The 14541-nt window shown below is 44.9% G+C and overlaps 1 protein-coding gene across 4 annotated transcripts; it reads right to left on the bottom strand.

Annotated features, from left to right (window-relative positions):
* Nucleotides 1-440: 440 nt before the first annotated feature.
* On the bottom strand, nt 441-11717 carry PRSS35 (serine protease 35). 4 transcript variants are annotated; one of them, XM_035559549.2, is made up of 4 exons: nt 11587-11717; nt 10869-11048; nt 6531-6607; nt 441-6387 (listed from the first exon to the last, which is right to left on the bottom strand). In XM_035559549.2, the coding sequence occupies exon 4, from the start codon at nt 6370-6372 to the stop codon at nt 5131-5133; it is 1242 nt and encodes a 413-aa protein (XP_035415442.1). In that variant the 5' UTR covers nt 6373-6387; nt 6531-6607; nt 10869-11048; nt 11587-11717; the 3' UTR covers nt 441-5130. The 4 variants fall into 4 exon arrangements, with proteins under 4 accessions (XP_035415442.1, XP_035415437.1, XP_035415439.1 ...); XM_035559544.2 differs by having other exon boundaries at nt 441-6607; nt 10869-11118; XM_035559546.2 differs by lacking the exon at nt 6531-6607.
* Between the last annotated feature and the right edge of the window lie 2824 nt (nt 11718-14541).

Genomic DNA, 14541 nt, shown 5'->3' with positions numbered 1-14541 from the left:
TCATCATTGCCAAAAATCACTCGCTTTACTGCCAGTGGTCAAACCGCCACCAATTTCAAGGGAACAGAGATAAGATAATGCTGAGAAGCAACACTGTAATATTTTACGCATTTCTGATTTGGCCTGGTTCAACAGCTCTCCAAGGTAGAAAACACAACAATTGCTAACAGCAGAAACAGAACTAATTACTTATTTCAGAATTAATAAGTTGTGGCACAGTCTGTGAGTCATTTCCTTGTTGAACCAATTTTCTTACTCATCAAATTTGCTCACAGAGTAGCTGCCCTGAAGAAAGGATTAGACAGGGAAATTTTCCCGATAATAAATTTAAAGAGACATTAGCATCTTGTAAGACCATGTCCCAGATGATTCAATGACAACCAGTTAAAGGCATTTACAGAATTGAGTTTGTGTAATAACAACATAGCTAACAAACTACATCATGAAAAAGGAAAAGAAAAACAAGAAAATATTTATTGACATAGCATGTGCATTGCATTGTATAACATCTTAATATAGTGAAGGTTTGCATTTATTTTCCCAAATGAGCTGTAGTTTTGTGCAGTTAAAAATATTATAAAAACACATTTTTTTGAAGTTTGCTGTCACTTTTTAAAAAGTTAAGAACATTAAAGAATCATAAAAGCTACCTCTTAAGGTTTTTAGCCTAAATACTATCTCATACTTGGAGCAAAAGGCTGGTGCAAATAAAAATGAAAACCAGGGAGTCAAATGTGTTTCCAAATCCTTTGAGATTATTGTGCAATTTTAAGCTTTCAATCTAATTATATATATATATATATATTATTCCTTAGTCCAGTAGGTTGTAGATGGAAGTATCTGCAATATGGTGTGCTTTAAAATTAGAAGCAGTTGACTACATTTCTACAAAGCTACCAAACATACTAAAGGTATTTGAAAAAAAAATATTGGCTAGGCTTTGTAGATACATGCAAAATGTGGAACCAATGCTTAAACACTTCAGGTTTGGGATTTAAATTTTTTTTTCCAACAGGGAACAGCCTTGGCAGAAATCCCACCAAATTGTCAGGTTTGGAAATGTTTACATGGAAGAAATTGGCGTCACTTACCACCTTCTCGGTGATGCGGTGTGCTGGGAGGTTCGTGCCACCGACCCTTTTGGCTCTGTTGCTTCCCAAGGACCCTGACGTACTGAGCACAAGCACAATCCCTGCGACTTTGGGCAAGGACTGTAGGTCAGGGTTCACAACTGCTGCCTGTCAGTGGTCTCTGCTAGAACATGAACCCTCCCTCTCACAGCCTTTTCCTTGGTGCTTTTAGCTGGGAAGAATAGCCCCATGCTTAATAGTGAAAGATGTTCATGCAACTTATGATTTTTACATCTTAACATATACTGTTGTGCCTTTCCCACCTGCCAACTCTTTCTTACAGTAGGTCTTTCTGCTACCTCATGGCCATTTACTTTTCACTTTCTTTATCCCTCATACACCACCTCCTTCTTCCTGGTCTTCTGTAACATCGACTTCTTTTGCTGTCTCTTTCTGTAGTAATTGCTGCTTGCAGCAAGGTGATCTCTTATCAGCAGAATAGGAGGAAGACCCCAGCTGCTTCTTTCCTCCACTTTCAGATGAATTATTTTCTTACTTGGCCATATTCTGGGTTGATTCATACTCTATACAGACTCATAAATCTGTAGAATTTGTACGGTAAGTTATGAAGTGAGTCAAGGAGAAGCTTTAAGCAATTTTTAAAGCATCGGGTACTCTATACCTCACATAACAGAAATAAATTTTACTAGCTAATATTGTGTTTTTCTTTTGTAAGATAAACTTAGACTTGATTTTTCACATCCCAGATAAACCCCTTGGCTTCCACTGTACTTCTCAGAGCCCAAAACTAAACACACGCACAAGTGTCTTGCAGAAGCTGGTCTGGGTGTGTTAATGGTTTGTATATGAGGCATATCCTTGGCCTGGGGAAAACTTACAAATTGCCAGTAGCCCCTTAGCAGAAAAGGGATTTGTCTGAGTTGTTTGTTTGTTTGTTTGTTTTGTTTTCCTAAAGCCAGGAAAACAGTTAAAGAAAAGCTCGACTCTTATGGAAAACATTAACGCTGAGGAAAACAAATGATGCCCACTCCAGTACTTGAAAGAGGGAAAAATCCTTTGCAGAAACATTGCAAGGGACGTGTCTCCTATGCTGGGAACCCTGCCCTGATGCCTGTACACTATACTCCTTACTAGGAACACCCCCTCGGGTATTTTGTCATAGATAACAAGATACCAACTGCAGCTCTTTGAAGGCAATCTGAGATTCTGACAGCTCAAAAGTTCTTGTCCCACTTGCAGTGGCTGGTACCGATAGCCCTGTGCTGGCCTCTGGGGCTGTAACAACACCTACACAAAGCATTTCCTTCTTTATTAGGCTAAACGGCATATCGAAATGTTGTCTGGCATTAGGATACGACAGCCATGAACATTTTGGCCACTGGTATCTTTTCCCCTTGCCTGAAGGTTCTGGCCCAGACAGCACAGCGCATGCTTTCAAATGCCATGCTTGCATGTGTCTCTGCATGGGCACTCAGACACAGGGGCTTGAATATGTATATATATAGTTGAGATTAATTCATATGTTGCGCTGCCCAGCCTCTTTAATCTCTTAGTACCATAAAATAAGGCACTGGACATCCAACATTTATCCTCTGAGGATAAACTTTTGTTATCAGCGTGGTATGAGAATTTCAGGTTGTGGCTGAGGTATTTAAAGCAGATGATTATTAGAACAAGACCATTTGAAAGCTGACATAAACATTTTTCATTCTTACCTTGTCCCTGATTCCCAAACTAATAAAGAAATAATGGTATTTCTTTTCCTAATGAGTACACCTAAAGACGACTCCCCAAAACAAGGGATTTACTAAGCTACTTTATCTTGATCAGTTTTGGACCTGAATCAATGTTGAGGATAAAATTCTAACAAAATCCATGGACCTATGCTGACTTATACTGATTAACAATATGGTACCTTATTTGTTACAGTAACTATGGAAAAAGGCACGTAAGAAATATATTATAGAGCCACCTAAGAAATATTGTAGGTCTGCTGCATAGAGCAAGAGCATTAAATATTGGACTGAGGTGATTTAAAATTAGTCAGTGAAGCCATATGTCTTCATAGAGATGTTAACAACAACAACAAATATAATTAACTTTAAAACCTTAGACATTAATTTCTAAACTTTAAAAAATATTAGTTTTCTGCAAACAATCATACAAGTCTAAAAAAAAAAAAAAAAAGTTAAATGTTGCCTGGAAAGGCTAAAGTTGAAAGAAATAGTTTCTTTTAAAGTGAGATCTCTTCCAATCAATGAAATATTGCTGGAGTTATGGTATGGAAACAACTGTTAAATTTTGATGCTTTGGTAATAATATGTCAAAGAAAGTTGCCTGCACATTCAAAGTGTCAGGTTCTATATTTTCAGTCATCTACAAAAAAGTGGGTTACTAAAAACGATCATATTTCATTGAAAAATGTTACAAGCAAATTTCAAATATACCAATAAGAAATCATATTTTAAAATCTTGTTCTATTTTTTTTTCTTCTGCATAGGAAGAAAATTAATTTTGGTCAGTATAAACCTATCATCAAAAAATTAAATATTGCAATGACGAATAATTATAAAAGTAACGAAACCCAATGGATGTGATCTGAAATACAATGGATGTGATCTGAAATATTATTTTGTTACTAGATTAACATAGCACCATAACAATCCTTTGCACTCCAAAATCTTGATACAAAATACAAGATTAAGACTTGTGTGGCAATCAACAGTATTCAATTTTTTAAAAAGGCGATTCATGTGTGAAAGTCAAGCTCTCTTTTTTCATTAACTGTGTGGTTCAGCAAACATATTGAACCAAATCATTTGATAACTACTGCTGCTATCTAGCAAGATACCGGTTATCATGCACAGGGTAGTTCTTCCACCATTCAGAAGTTGGTATAATTTAGTTGGGAGAATTTTTTAGTTTAACCCTGTGACTCGCGTTGAGGCGGAGTCTGAATATGACATGATTAAAACTGCCCACTTTGTAAAACCATGGAAAGACATACAGAAATACTGCTTTCCAACTCCCAGTCTAATACCCAGAGTATCCTATCTATGTAGCTGAATTCTTATGAAGTAATTTTAAGAACCTGCAAAAATGGTTAGCACCCAACGAAACTCTCATCCGTGGCTTTGAGGTGAAGCTCCAAATGATTGTCAAACAGCCACTTCTGAAGTCAGTGACTTTGCCTAATGGGGAAGATAAACATTTGAAAAGAAGCTAAAGCTACAGCTTTCCAAATACTAATTAGAAAACAAATGTATATATTTAAGACTTGTATAGCTTCTCAAAGAAGGTATAAAAAGGCATTAAGTTATGCTCTGATGTTTCTTCTCCCAAACATGGAAACTTCTATGTTCTTTAATTTCTCTTTGTTGTTTCTACTGAGCAATGAAGTGAAAACTTGTCTTTTAGGTCTAGTCATTGGCTACAAAAAATTGGGGTTTCCATGGGAGTGTTCCTCCAGCAACCAGATTAGGAAACTTTCCAAAATAACAAGCACGAACTAGATTGCTGTTTTTCAACATGGAGCTGTGGTCTTTAGAAAATGCCAGAATAATTTCTTAGTCTCATGCAGTACTCTGGATCATTCTGCACAGACAGTAAAGTGATGTACACACAACTTGCATTTGAAGAATTGGAACAGAACCCTGAGAAAAGAAAATCCATTGAAAAAACATATATTGTTGGATACCAGTTTGAGAAGCTTCAATCCTTCCCCTGGGGGAAAAAAATGACAAACAAGTGTAGTCATTTTTTTCTGACATGAACGATTTGAATTTATCACAATTGCAAATATAAATATAGTTTGGGTTTTTTAAGTGCAGATCTAGGGTTGATTACAATTAAAAATATTTTGTTTGATAACTCTACCCATTCCCCAACCATTCAGCATTACTCAAGTCACCGTAACATTACTTGTGAGCTTTGAGTTCGAAAGCATCCTGACGTAGAGTGATGTTCTTTCGGTAACTGCTGGCAGAAGATTTTCACTCTGTTATAATTTGGGTGCTAGGCAAGTTAGTTTCAGCTCTCTTCAGCCTTGTGTGCAATTCTCGTCATTCCCATGTATCCAGAAGCAAATCTGGGCATATTTAAGAGGAGTAATTCTTACTGCTACATTATAATCCTGCTGTTCCCCATTGACATCCACCCACTGATGGCCTGAATAAACAGCAATGATCTTGCGTTTCCACTTCTTTTTGTTCGGCTCCTTAAGACGGAGATAGATGCCAGATCCAGTTGAGCCAGGCTCAGCATCACAATACTGATAAAAGAGATCATTGGACTCATCAGAAATGCTACAAAATCTGTAGACCAGCTGCCCAGATCGGTCGTTGTCAAAACCCGAGAAGTGGATCATGCTCCCGGGCATCATTTTGATGGTTGGGCTGATTCCCAGCTCCATGTATTTCCTTTTGTGGGGACGCTTGAGCTCAAGAACAGCATAATCATAATCCAGGGCAATATCACCAGAGACACCCTTAAACCAGCCTTTGGGGATGTGGGTACTCTTCACTCTGGTCCACTGGAAGGAGGGCATGCCATCTGAGGTCTCCTGCTTCCTCCCAGATCTCCTCTGCTTTCTCCCACCACCTTTGGATCGTCGCCTTAGTCCTGTGTCAACTTTAGGATCCTCTTGGGCCTCAGAAGCTTCTCTCCTACTTCTCTTAGCCCCTTTGCGCTTCCTGCCATCACCTCTGGACTTTGTTTTCATCAGGCCCACCCTCAGTCTTTTGCTGCCTTTAACGTAATCCTTGCCGTTATGCAGACAGTGGGCAGCTGTTAGCACGTGCTTGGGGGAAATGAGAATGCCACTACAGCCAGTGGAGACCTTCACAGCTGTGTTGAAGGGAAAGTTGGTCATAAACCGTTTGTCATAGATGCTGAACCTACTATCTATTCCATATATCTGCCTCTTCTTCCTCAATGACTTGTGTGTAGTTGTGTTTCCAGATGGACCAGGTGTTAGTCCAAGGACATTCACTTCAGTCAGGGTCCGCGTGCCATTCTCGAAAACAGTCTCATAGGATAAGAGGTCCTTCAAGTCAGACAAGCTGGGCACTGGCAATTTTCTTTGACATTCAATTCCACATACGCTGTTCAGCTCTAAGTTGGGTTTTGCTTCAAATTTAGGGTTGTCAAGGGAGAAAGTTCTTTCACTCACTATTTGGGGAATCTTCTTTAAGTGCCAAGTAAAATCTTGTTCAGTTTCTGTTCCATTAGCAAGACCCAATGTAGGCAAGAATAATATGGATAGCAGTAACATGTGCTCCATTTTGTCTATTTTTTTCTAAAACAAGACAGAGAGATTTGAAAATATAGAGTTGAAATACACGCAACTATCTTAGTATCTTAAAAGCATAATCATGCAATATATACACTCAGGAAAGCCCAGCCAAGTAGGAGGGACAAGTCTGCTGACTCATGGCATGCCTTTTTCCTTCAGGATCCCACAAAGGCTGCAGAAACTCTACTGTCTGTGTCTTATGGTCACATGTGGAAGGGCCCACCTAGATAGGGAGACACACCACACAAAAAGGTAACACTTTAAATCAGAAAGACAAAAAAAAAATTAAAAAAAAATATATTATTCTCATCTGTAGCTGGGAAACATGCAGAAAGAATGTAAAATTGTTAGATGTCCGCAGCAGAGCCAGAAACTGAACCCAGAGCTCTTGATTCTGAGCTCAAAACATTACTGAAAATACCATTTTTCTCCTTTGGCAGCAGTGATATCAGTGGCATTAACTGGCTACTAACCGCTGCCATTGGGAAAGCTGCACTCCGTTCTCTTATCCTTTATTCCAATTACATGGAATCCTCAGCTGTGTAGAAAGAAAGAGCCTATGATTAAACTTTAAAAGCTAAGCAATTCAAGGGTATGTATGTGGTTAAGCTTTATGGTTTACATTGTGATGGCAGTATAAATCAGGGCAAAGACAACCGCTTGCATTTTCTTGAGCTTTGTTTAGAATGAGTAGCCCCACACAGTGAAATAACCTGGTTACAGGCTAGCTAAAGATATAGCGTGAAAAAAGCAAAGAGGAGCATGAGTGTAACATGGAAAAAGAAGTGGTAACATCACTTTAAAAGCCAAACAATGGACCAACAACTATAATTTTGAGGCATCTACACCATGTAGACATAGTACTTGCCTGTAAGAGGCAACAGCTATCGCTTTTTAGCTGACTAAGCACTATGGCTCAAACACAGCTTGTTGATTCCAATGCCAAATTCAGAGGGCAGTTTCATGTTGGCGTAGCTTTTGATGCTTTTCACTTTAGCCTGCATGGAACACTGACTTTGACCTGGAGTTTACTTACTTGGATATACTTGAAACACATTTTACAACACCACATATTTACTTACCCTGGCTTTAAAGTAGCTAACTCAGGTTTTGGAGAAGATGTGTGAACTTTTGTAAGACACCTGGAGTTTACAGTGACTCACAGGCCTAAGCTCTGGGGTGCACGTAATCATACTGAAAGATATTTGAAGATGTTGAAAGCAGAGCAGTCATCCCAGTAGCAAGATTTTGCAGGGGGACACCACTTGACCATACCAGTCTAGGTTATTGGTATTGCAAAAATGCACATATTTAAGCACTAACATTTATATACAACATTACTTCCAAAGTATTGTTTTATTATTGCTTAATTAGTACTAAATTTGAAGAGGAATGATAATTTTACATATTTATGGATAGATAATAAGGCATCAAAATAAAGAAATACTATGATGAGAACACAGGAATAGCCTTCCTGGCCTGACCATTGGTCCATCTAGCCTAGAATCTTGTTTCTGATACTGGCCAAATAGATGCCTACGGCAGAGCACATGAATAGAGCAACCATGTATGGCCCTCCTCCCTCATATTCTCTTCACTTAAAACCACTTGCACCTCATGGAATTTAAGCCAGAGGTAGTTTCTGTAGTGGGAGTAAACTTTGGTAGATTTCTCTTCCATGAAGTTACTCAGTCTTCCCTTGAACCCCCACAAAATCTTGTATTCACAATGTTCTCCATTGAAGGGTTCCACTGCTTAACTACTTGCATTAACTACTTGCACCTCCTTTTGTTCTCCTTGAGCCTGTCAGAGGCTAGCATGATTTGATGGTAAATCACGTGATATTAATGTGGAAATGCTGATTTTAATGTGCTTTGTCCTAATATGGCTGTTGAAGAGACACAAGATATTAAGAAACTCGCTGCTTCCATCGGGCTTGGGAATGCCTTTTCTAGGTTCTCTTCCTAAAATGCTCCTCCTGTTCTCAGCTCTTCTTCAGGGTCTGGGTTTTGGATAGTCTTCTGTAGCTGAATTTTGTGAGCATAACTGCTAGTTCATATAGAAAGTCTCAGAAGTGCCTGGGCAGATGTCATTCCACCGAGATGGCTGAAGCCTTCCCAGCTGGATTCATAACGAAATTTGCTTTGTATAGAGACATCCTACAAGCAAATGGGTAAGTACTGTGCCTCCCTCCAGCCACTCTTTAAAAAGAAGAAAACAAAACAAAACACACAACCCTGAATAGATGTGTCGGAGCCTCCTGTTTGAAACACTATACTCAAGTGCTCGCTACTTATAAAGACAGTCTTGGACACCATGGTTTCCATCATTCATAATGAGCCACTTGTTGTTTGTAATGAACTAACTGGACAACTACGCTTCAGTAGAACTGGAAGAAGTCCAAGCCAAGGAGCTTGACGAAAATGGTAATTTTCATTACAGGGCAGAGTGGTCCCAGTAGGCAGCATTGTCATTTACAGCCAGACACTTAAGGTCTGTTTACTAACCAGAACTCTACTGCTTAAGCAAGGACAACATCAAGCACAGGAAAAGACAACAGTTGCTATGGCCCTGTACAGGATGCTGGCACAGGGGGAACGCAGGGACTTCTCTTGCCAGATAGCAAGGATGGAATTGTGTAGATGGCTGCAAAGACACCACTGCATGGTGAGAGAAGGGGAGAGGGAATACAGCCTCCAGAGGAAGGAGGAAAGGCCCAGAGAAGGCTATAAGCTGGCAAAAAGATCCCCCAAATCTTACTCTCACTTTCTGCCACGCTGTTCTTTGCTCTTCCTCCAAACCCCAGGCTCTGCCCTCTCTTTTTCTTTGCTCCTTTCCCATATAAATTTTGGGTTGGCTTACAGTAATTAGAAGCCTTCAGTCAGCTCTGCCTTTATGACAGGATGAATTGCTTCAGAGAAGATAGAAGAAGATGAAAACCAGAAAATGAAAGAGATTTTCTTGGTCCTGTGAAGATTTTGAAACTTTCCCTCTGATTTCCAAGCCCAGTGGATAACTGCAAGGACTCTGTCCTCATTCCAGCTGCCATGCATACATGTAAAGGCATTTTCAGCTCTTACATCCTGTTTCTATCATTAACCCTTTCTGCATTCACAAAACATAACCATGTCCTACCTTTTCAGGATATCTTTTAAATATCTTGTCAGCATGACCTAACTCCAGAAGAATGCACCTCAAATGCTCAGGAGACAGTTTGTAGACAAGCAGTCCTGGACTATGCTTCTCTTCAGGCTATCCCAGACTGAATTTATTTGTCAGTGTAGCTCAGACAGAAGAAAAGTTTTGTCCTTACTGCCTCATGGTGTTTTATCTTGGTTTGTTCAGAGCAGTCTGGGATTGTAGGAAAGTCAGCACAATTCACATTAGACGTGCATAAATTCAGATGCAATTCTCAGACCACAAAATATGATAAGCTGAAACACTACCCAGCTCCTTAACTGCTTTTGGCCTTGTTCTTTAAATGGTCTGAAAATTGGCATTGACAGTTCTGCTCTGACAAAGCAAAAGACAGGATGTTTTTGGAAATCTCATACTCTCTGCAAGAAGCCATCACCCTAACCCTATCCACCACTGCTCCCTTCACTCCTCTGGATATCGGTGCACAGATTTCATCCTCCAGAGTGGCTTATGGAGAAAACACAAAAAAACAAACAAACAAAAAACACGGCGACTCCTGGCTCTTACAAAACTTAAGCTGCTTCAGTAGGCATGAGAAGAACGAATTTTACAAAGCTTTTTGAAAACTCTTGTGCGTTTCTGAAATCACACACACACACACACAAAAAAAAAAAAAAAAAAAAAAAAAAAGAACGAAAAATGTTTTCTGTTTCCCGACGGGGGCAGGGAGAACCCCCAGCCACCCTGTGTCGGCAGCCGCTGGGTGGCGCGCCCGGACAGCACCACGGCTCGGACCGGCTCAGCACGGCTCGGCACGGCACGGCACGGCACGGCTGGGCTCAGACCGGCACGGCACGGCTCGGTACGGCTCGGACGGGCACAGCTCGGTTCGGCTGGGCTCAGACCGGCACGGCACAGCTCGGCTCGGACCGGCTGGGCTCAGACCGGTACGGCTCCTTTCGGGGACAAGAGGCGGAGGACGAGGGCTTTGCAACTTTCGCAAACCTTGCTCAGCCCTCTCCGAGAGCCTCTCCCAGCCCCGGGGCTGGCCACCAGGCAGCCTCCGCTCCACTCTGCCCGGGGCTGCGCCCTTCTCCCCCCCTGCCAGGTTTGGGGAAGGGGCCGCAGAGGGACGATCCCCCAACCCCACAGCCCCATCCCGCTGCGGTCCGGGACAAGCTGAGCGGCTCCCGGGGCTGAACCTGCCCTGGTTCCCCGGCCCCGGCTGCTCTGCCCGAGCCTGATGCCCTGGGGGGACATCAGCAGGGAAACAGAGGTTGAGGGGGGAAAAAAAGGGGGGGTCGTTGGGTCTTTGCTTTTTCATTGCCCGCTCCGCTTCTGCTCACCGTTTGTGTGCATCAAGCGCTTGGAAGTCCGGCGTTTTCCTGGGAGAAGCCGAGGATTTGGAGAGGAAGGCTTCCACTCGCTAAAGCTCCTTAGCCATCCTCTGGTCCTGCGTTCAGGCGTGACCGCGGGAGGCTCTGCCTTTCTGTGGCTGATCCAAAGGAGTTCCCTCTCTCCCGAGCCTGAAAGTTAAATACCTTGGCACAGCTCTCTTGCGATTCCGAGATAAATCTGCTTCCAGCGGTGACGAATCTGGATAAAATTAGTGTCAATTCCAAAAAAGAGAGCAGGAATGGTAGCACAAATACTGCGGGGGTGAATCAGAATTAAAGGAGAGGTTGTTTTGAAATGCGAAGAGGCTCCCTCCGTGCCTACAGCCGAAGCTGCACGGAGACAAAAACTCTGAAAGAGGAATAAATGTGCCCCTCTCGTCTGTCCTGCTAGTCGCCCGTGCTTAAAAAAAGGAGAAAAAAAAAGGGGGGGGCGGGAAGGGGGGTCAGAGCAACGTGTCGCTTTTCAGTCCTATCAAAACTGCATCCCTCAGGCTAACGCAGCAGGGGCTTTACACCAAATCCTGCACAAGCCCAGGGCACCGACACCCCTCAGCCCCCCAGTTTTGCCCGGTGGCAAGGACGCGGCCGCCCCCAGCCCTCCTCCTGCCCCGCTCCCCGGCGGCCGCCGCCCCGGCCAGGTGCGGGCAGCCTCCCCCGGCGGCCGTACCTGGCCCCGATGGAGCCCAGGGGAGGGGAAGCGGCCACCTCCACGCCGTGAGAGACCCCCTGCCCTGCCCCGCCGCCCCCAGCCCCGGCCCCGGCCCCGGCACCCGCCGCCGCCGAGCACCCGCGGCTACTGAGGACGGGGCGAGGGGGAGCTGCCGGGTCTTCCCGGGCGGGGGAGGGGATGGAAAAAGGGAAAAAAAAAAAAAAAAAAAAAAAAGGAGCAAGGGAGGAGGACGGCAGGGAGAGAAGGGGAGGGCTGAGGGGAGATCCCCTCGGGTGGGATGGGGTGGGATGAAGGCACGGGGCGGGGAGGCGCATCGCCGCGGAGAGACGGGGTGATCCCGCCTGGGGTTGGGGCCGGGGCCGCGGGGGAGGCGGCAGCGGCCGCCGGCTCCTCAAGCGGCCCCGCGGGCCGGGCCGGGCCTCCCCGCCCTTCCCCTCAGGGTCCCGCCGCGCCTTCCCCGCCCGGGCCCTGCCGGGTCCGCTCCTCAGGAGCCCCAGCCCCGCTCCTCAGGGCCCCAGCCCCCCCAGCACCTCCCTCCTCTTCTCCCCAGTCTTCGTTCCACTCTTTCTAATGTCTCTGTCTTCCCCTGCCCAGGCTCCCAGAGCCTGTGTGGTTGTAGACGGGCAGAAAACCCAAAGGGCGGGCTGAGCTTTGGTGCCTTTTTCTTCACTCCTGCCAAGGCAGAGACCTTTGGCTGTGGGTCCATGGGCCCTGTACCATTGCAGCCCCCCTGCAGGGACCAGGAGTCCCAGCTGGTGTCCCACGGCCCCCTGCCCTACAACAAAGTTCTTCCCGTGCTGTGCAGGTGCACCACACGAAATTCACTCATTAAAGACTTTTGCAAGAGCTTAACCAGAGTCAATTTGGTGAGTTTATCTGCTGAAATCAGCTCACACTAGACGATGGCCCTCTTGATTTGCCAAAACCTGCAGGAAATTTGTGGCATTGCTAGAGATCAAGTTGAGATCTCCAGAGTACTATTTTGTTGTCGTAATCATAAGAATATCCTTCCTTTCAAAGACTTAACTTTTGAAATTTAGTGGAATTAATTGTATAAATAGGTTGGAAATGAGGCATTGGCCAGGAACTGCAGCCTAAAGTTTCATTTCAAATCTTCGGGTTGATTTCTTCAAAATGTTAATTTTCTTGCAGGTCTGCTTTTGTTGCTGCTTGTGTGTACAACTTAAAAGTGTAATACTAATTATTTATGCACCTGAGAAAATGAGCTGAAGGGTTCCCAGTTCAGTTGACAAGGGAAGAAAGAAATTAATGTTACCAGGTAGTTATGTTTTAGAAGCAATTTCTTGAACATAATCAGTTTCACACTGGGTCAGGCCAAAAGCTTTGCTAGACCAAAAGGCTCTGAAAGAGCATTAGTATAGGGCAAGATCAAGCCCTGTATCAAGTAGTCCCCTTGAGCACTTTCCCTACCACCAATATTTTAAACTCAGAGGTTTCCTGTGACAGATGTAGTTTCTACTCACTTAATAACCTTCGCTGGGTTTCTCTGTCAGGCGCTTGGCCATCTTCCCTTAAACCTACGTAGGCCTTCAGCATTCACAACTGCCTGTGGTGGCAGGTTCCACAGGTCAACCAAGTGTTGTTCACCACAGCTGCTCTCTCACTCCCCCTCTTCAAAGGGAAAGGAGGAGCAAATATGATGCAAAGGGCTCAAGGGTTGAGATAAGGACAAGGAGATCACTCAACAGTTATTGTCATGGGCAAAACAGACTCAGCATAGGGAGATTAGTAAACTTTATTGCCTATTACTAACAAGCTAGAGAAGTGAGAAACAAAGGAAAGAAACTATAAACACCTTCCCCCCATCCACCCTCTTCTACATCTTCCCCCTGAACAGCACAGGGGAACGGGGGCTTCGTCCCTGCTGCTCCTTCACGGTCCCTCTCTGCCCCTGCTCCACGCGGGGTCCCTCCCACGGGATGCCGTCCTGCCCGAACTGAGCCTGCGGGGGCTGCCCACAGGCAGCAGCTCTTCAAGAACTGCTCCCACACGGCTCCGTACCACGGCGTCCATCCCCCAGGAGCAAACTGCTCCAGCACGGGTCCCCCACGGGTGGCAGCTCCCCCCAGACCCCCTGCTCCTGCATGGGCTCCTCTCCACGGGCTGCAGCTCCGGCCCGGGGCCTGCTCCTGCAGGGGCTCTCCATGGGCCGCAGCCTCCTCCAGGCCACATCCACCTGCTCCACCGGGGGCTCCTCCACGGGGGGGCTGCAGCGTGGAGATCTGCTCCATGTGGGACCCGTGGGCTGCAGGGGGACAGCCTGCTCCACCAGGGGCCTCTCCACAGGCCGCAGGGAACTGCTGCTGCCTGCCTGGAGCACCTCCTGTCCTCCTGCTGCGCTGACCCTGGGGGTCTGCAGGGCTGCTTCTCACTCTCTCTCCCAGCTGCTGTTCCAGCAGTTTTTTTGTTTGTTTGTTTGTTTGTTTGTGGTTTTTGTTTTGTTTTGTTTTGTTTTTGTTTTTTATTTCCTTTCTTAAATATGCCCTCACAGAGGTGCAAACAACATTGCTTATTGGCTCGGCTCTGGCCAGCAGTGGGGCCCTTATCTAACATAGGGCAGCTTCTTCTCACAGAAGTCACCCCTATGGCCCCCCACTACCAAAATCTTGCCATGTAAGCCCCCAACAATTGGCTTGGCTCTAGACAGCGGCGGGTCCCTTTGGAGCCGGCTGAAACTGGCCCTTACCTAACATGGGGCAGCTTCTGGATTCTTCTCACAGAAGCCACCCCTGCAGCCCCCCACTACCAAAACCTTGCCACATAAACCCACTACAGTCACAATGAGATCTCCCCAGAGCTTTCTCTTCTCCGGGCTGAACATGCCCAGCTCTCTCAGCCTTTCTTCATAGGAGAGGTGCTCCAGCCTTCTGATCATCTTTGTAGCCTGCCTCTGGACTTGCTCTAATAGGTCCACAACCTTCTTTTGCTGGG

This window comes from Cygnus atratus, chromosome 3, assembly GCF_013377495.2.
Source record: "Cygnus atratus isolate AKBS03 ecotype Queensland, Australia chromosome 3, CAtr_DNAZoo_HiC_assembly, whole genome shotgun sequence".
NCBI lineage: Eukaryota > Metazoa > Chordata > Aves > Anseriformes > Anatidae > Cygnus > Cygnus atratus.
This window is presented reverse-complemented; position numbering and strand designations above follow the sequence as displayed.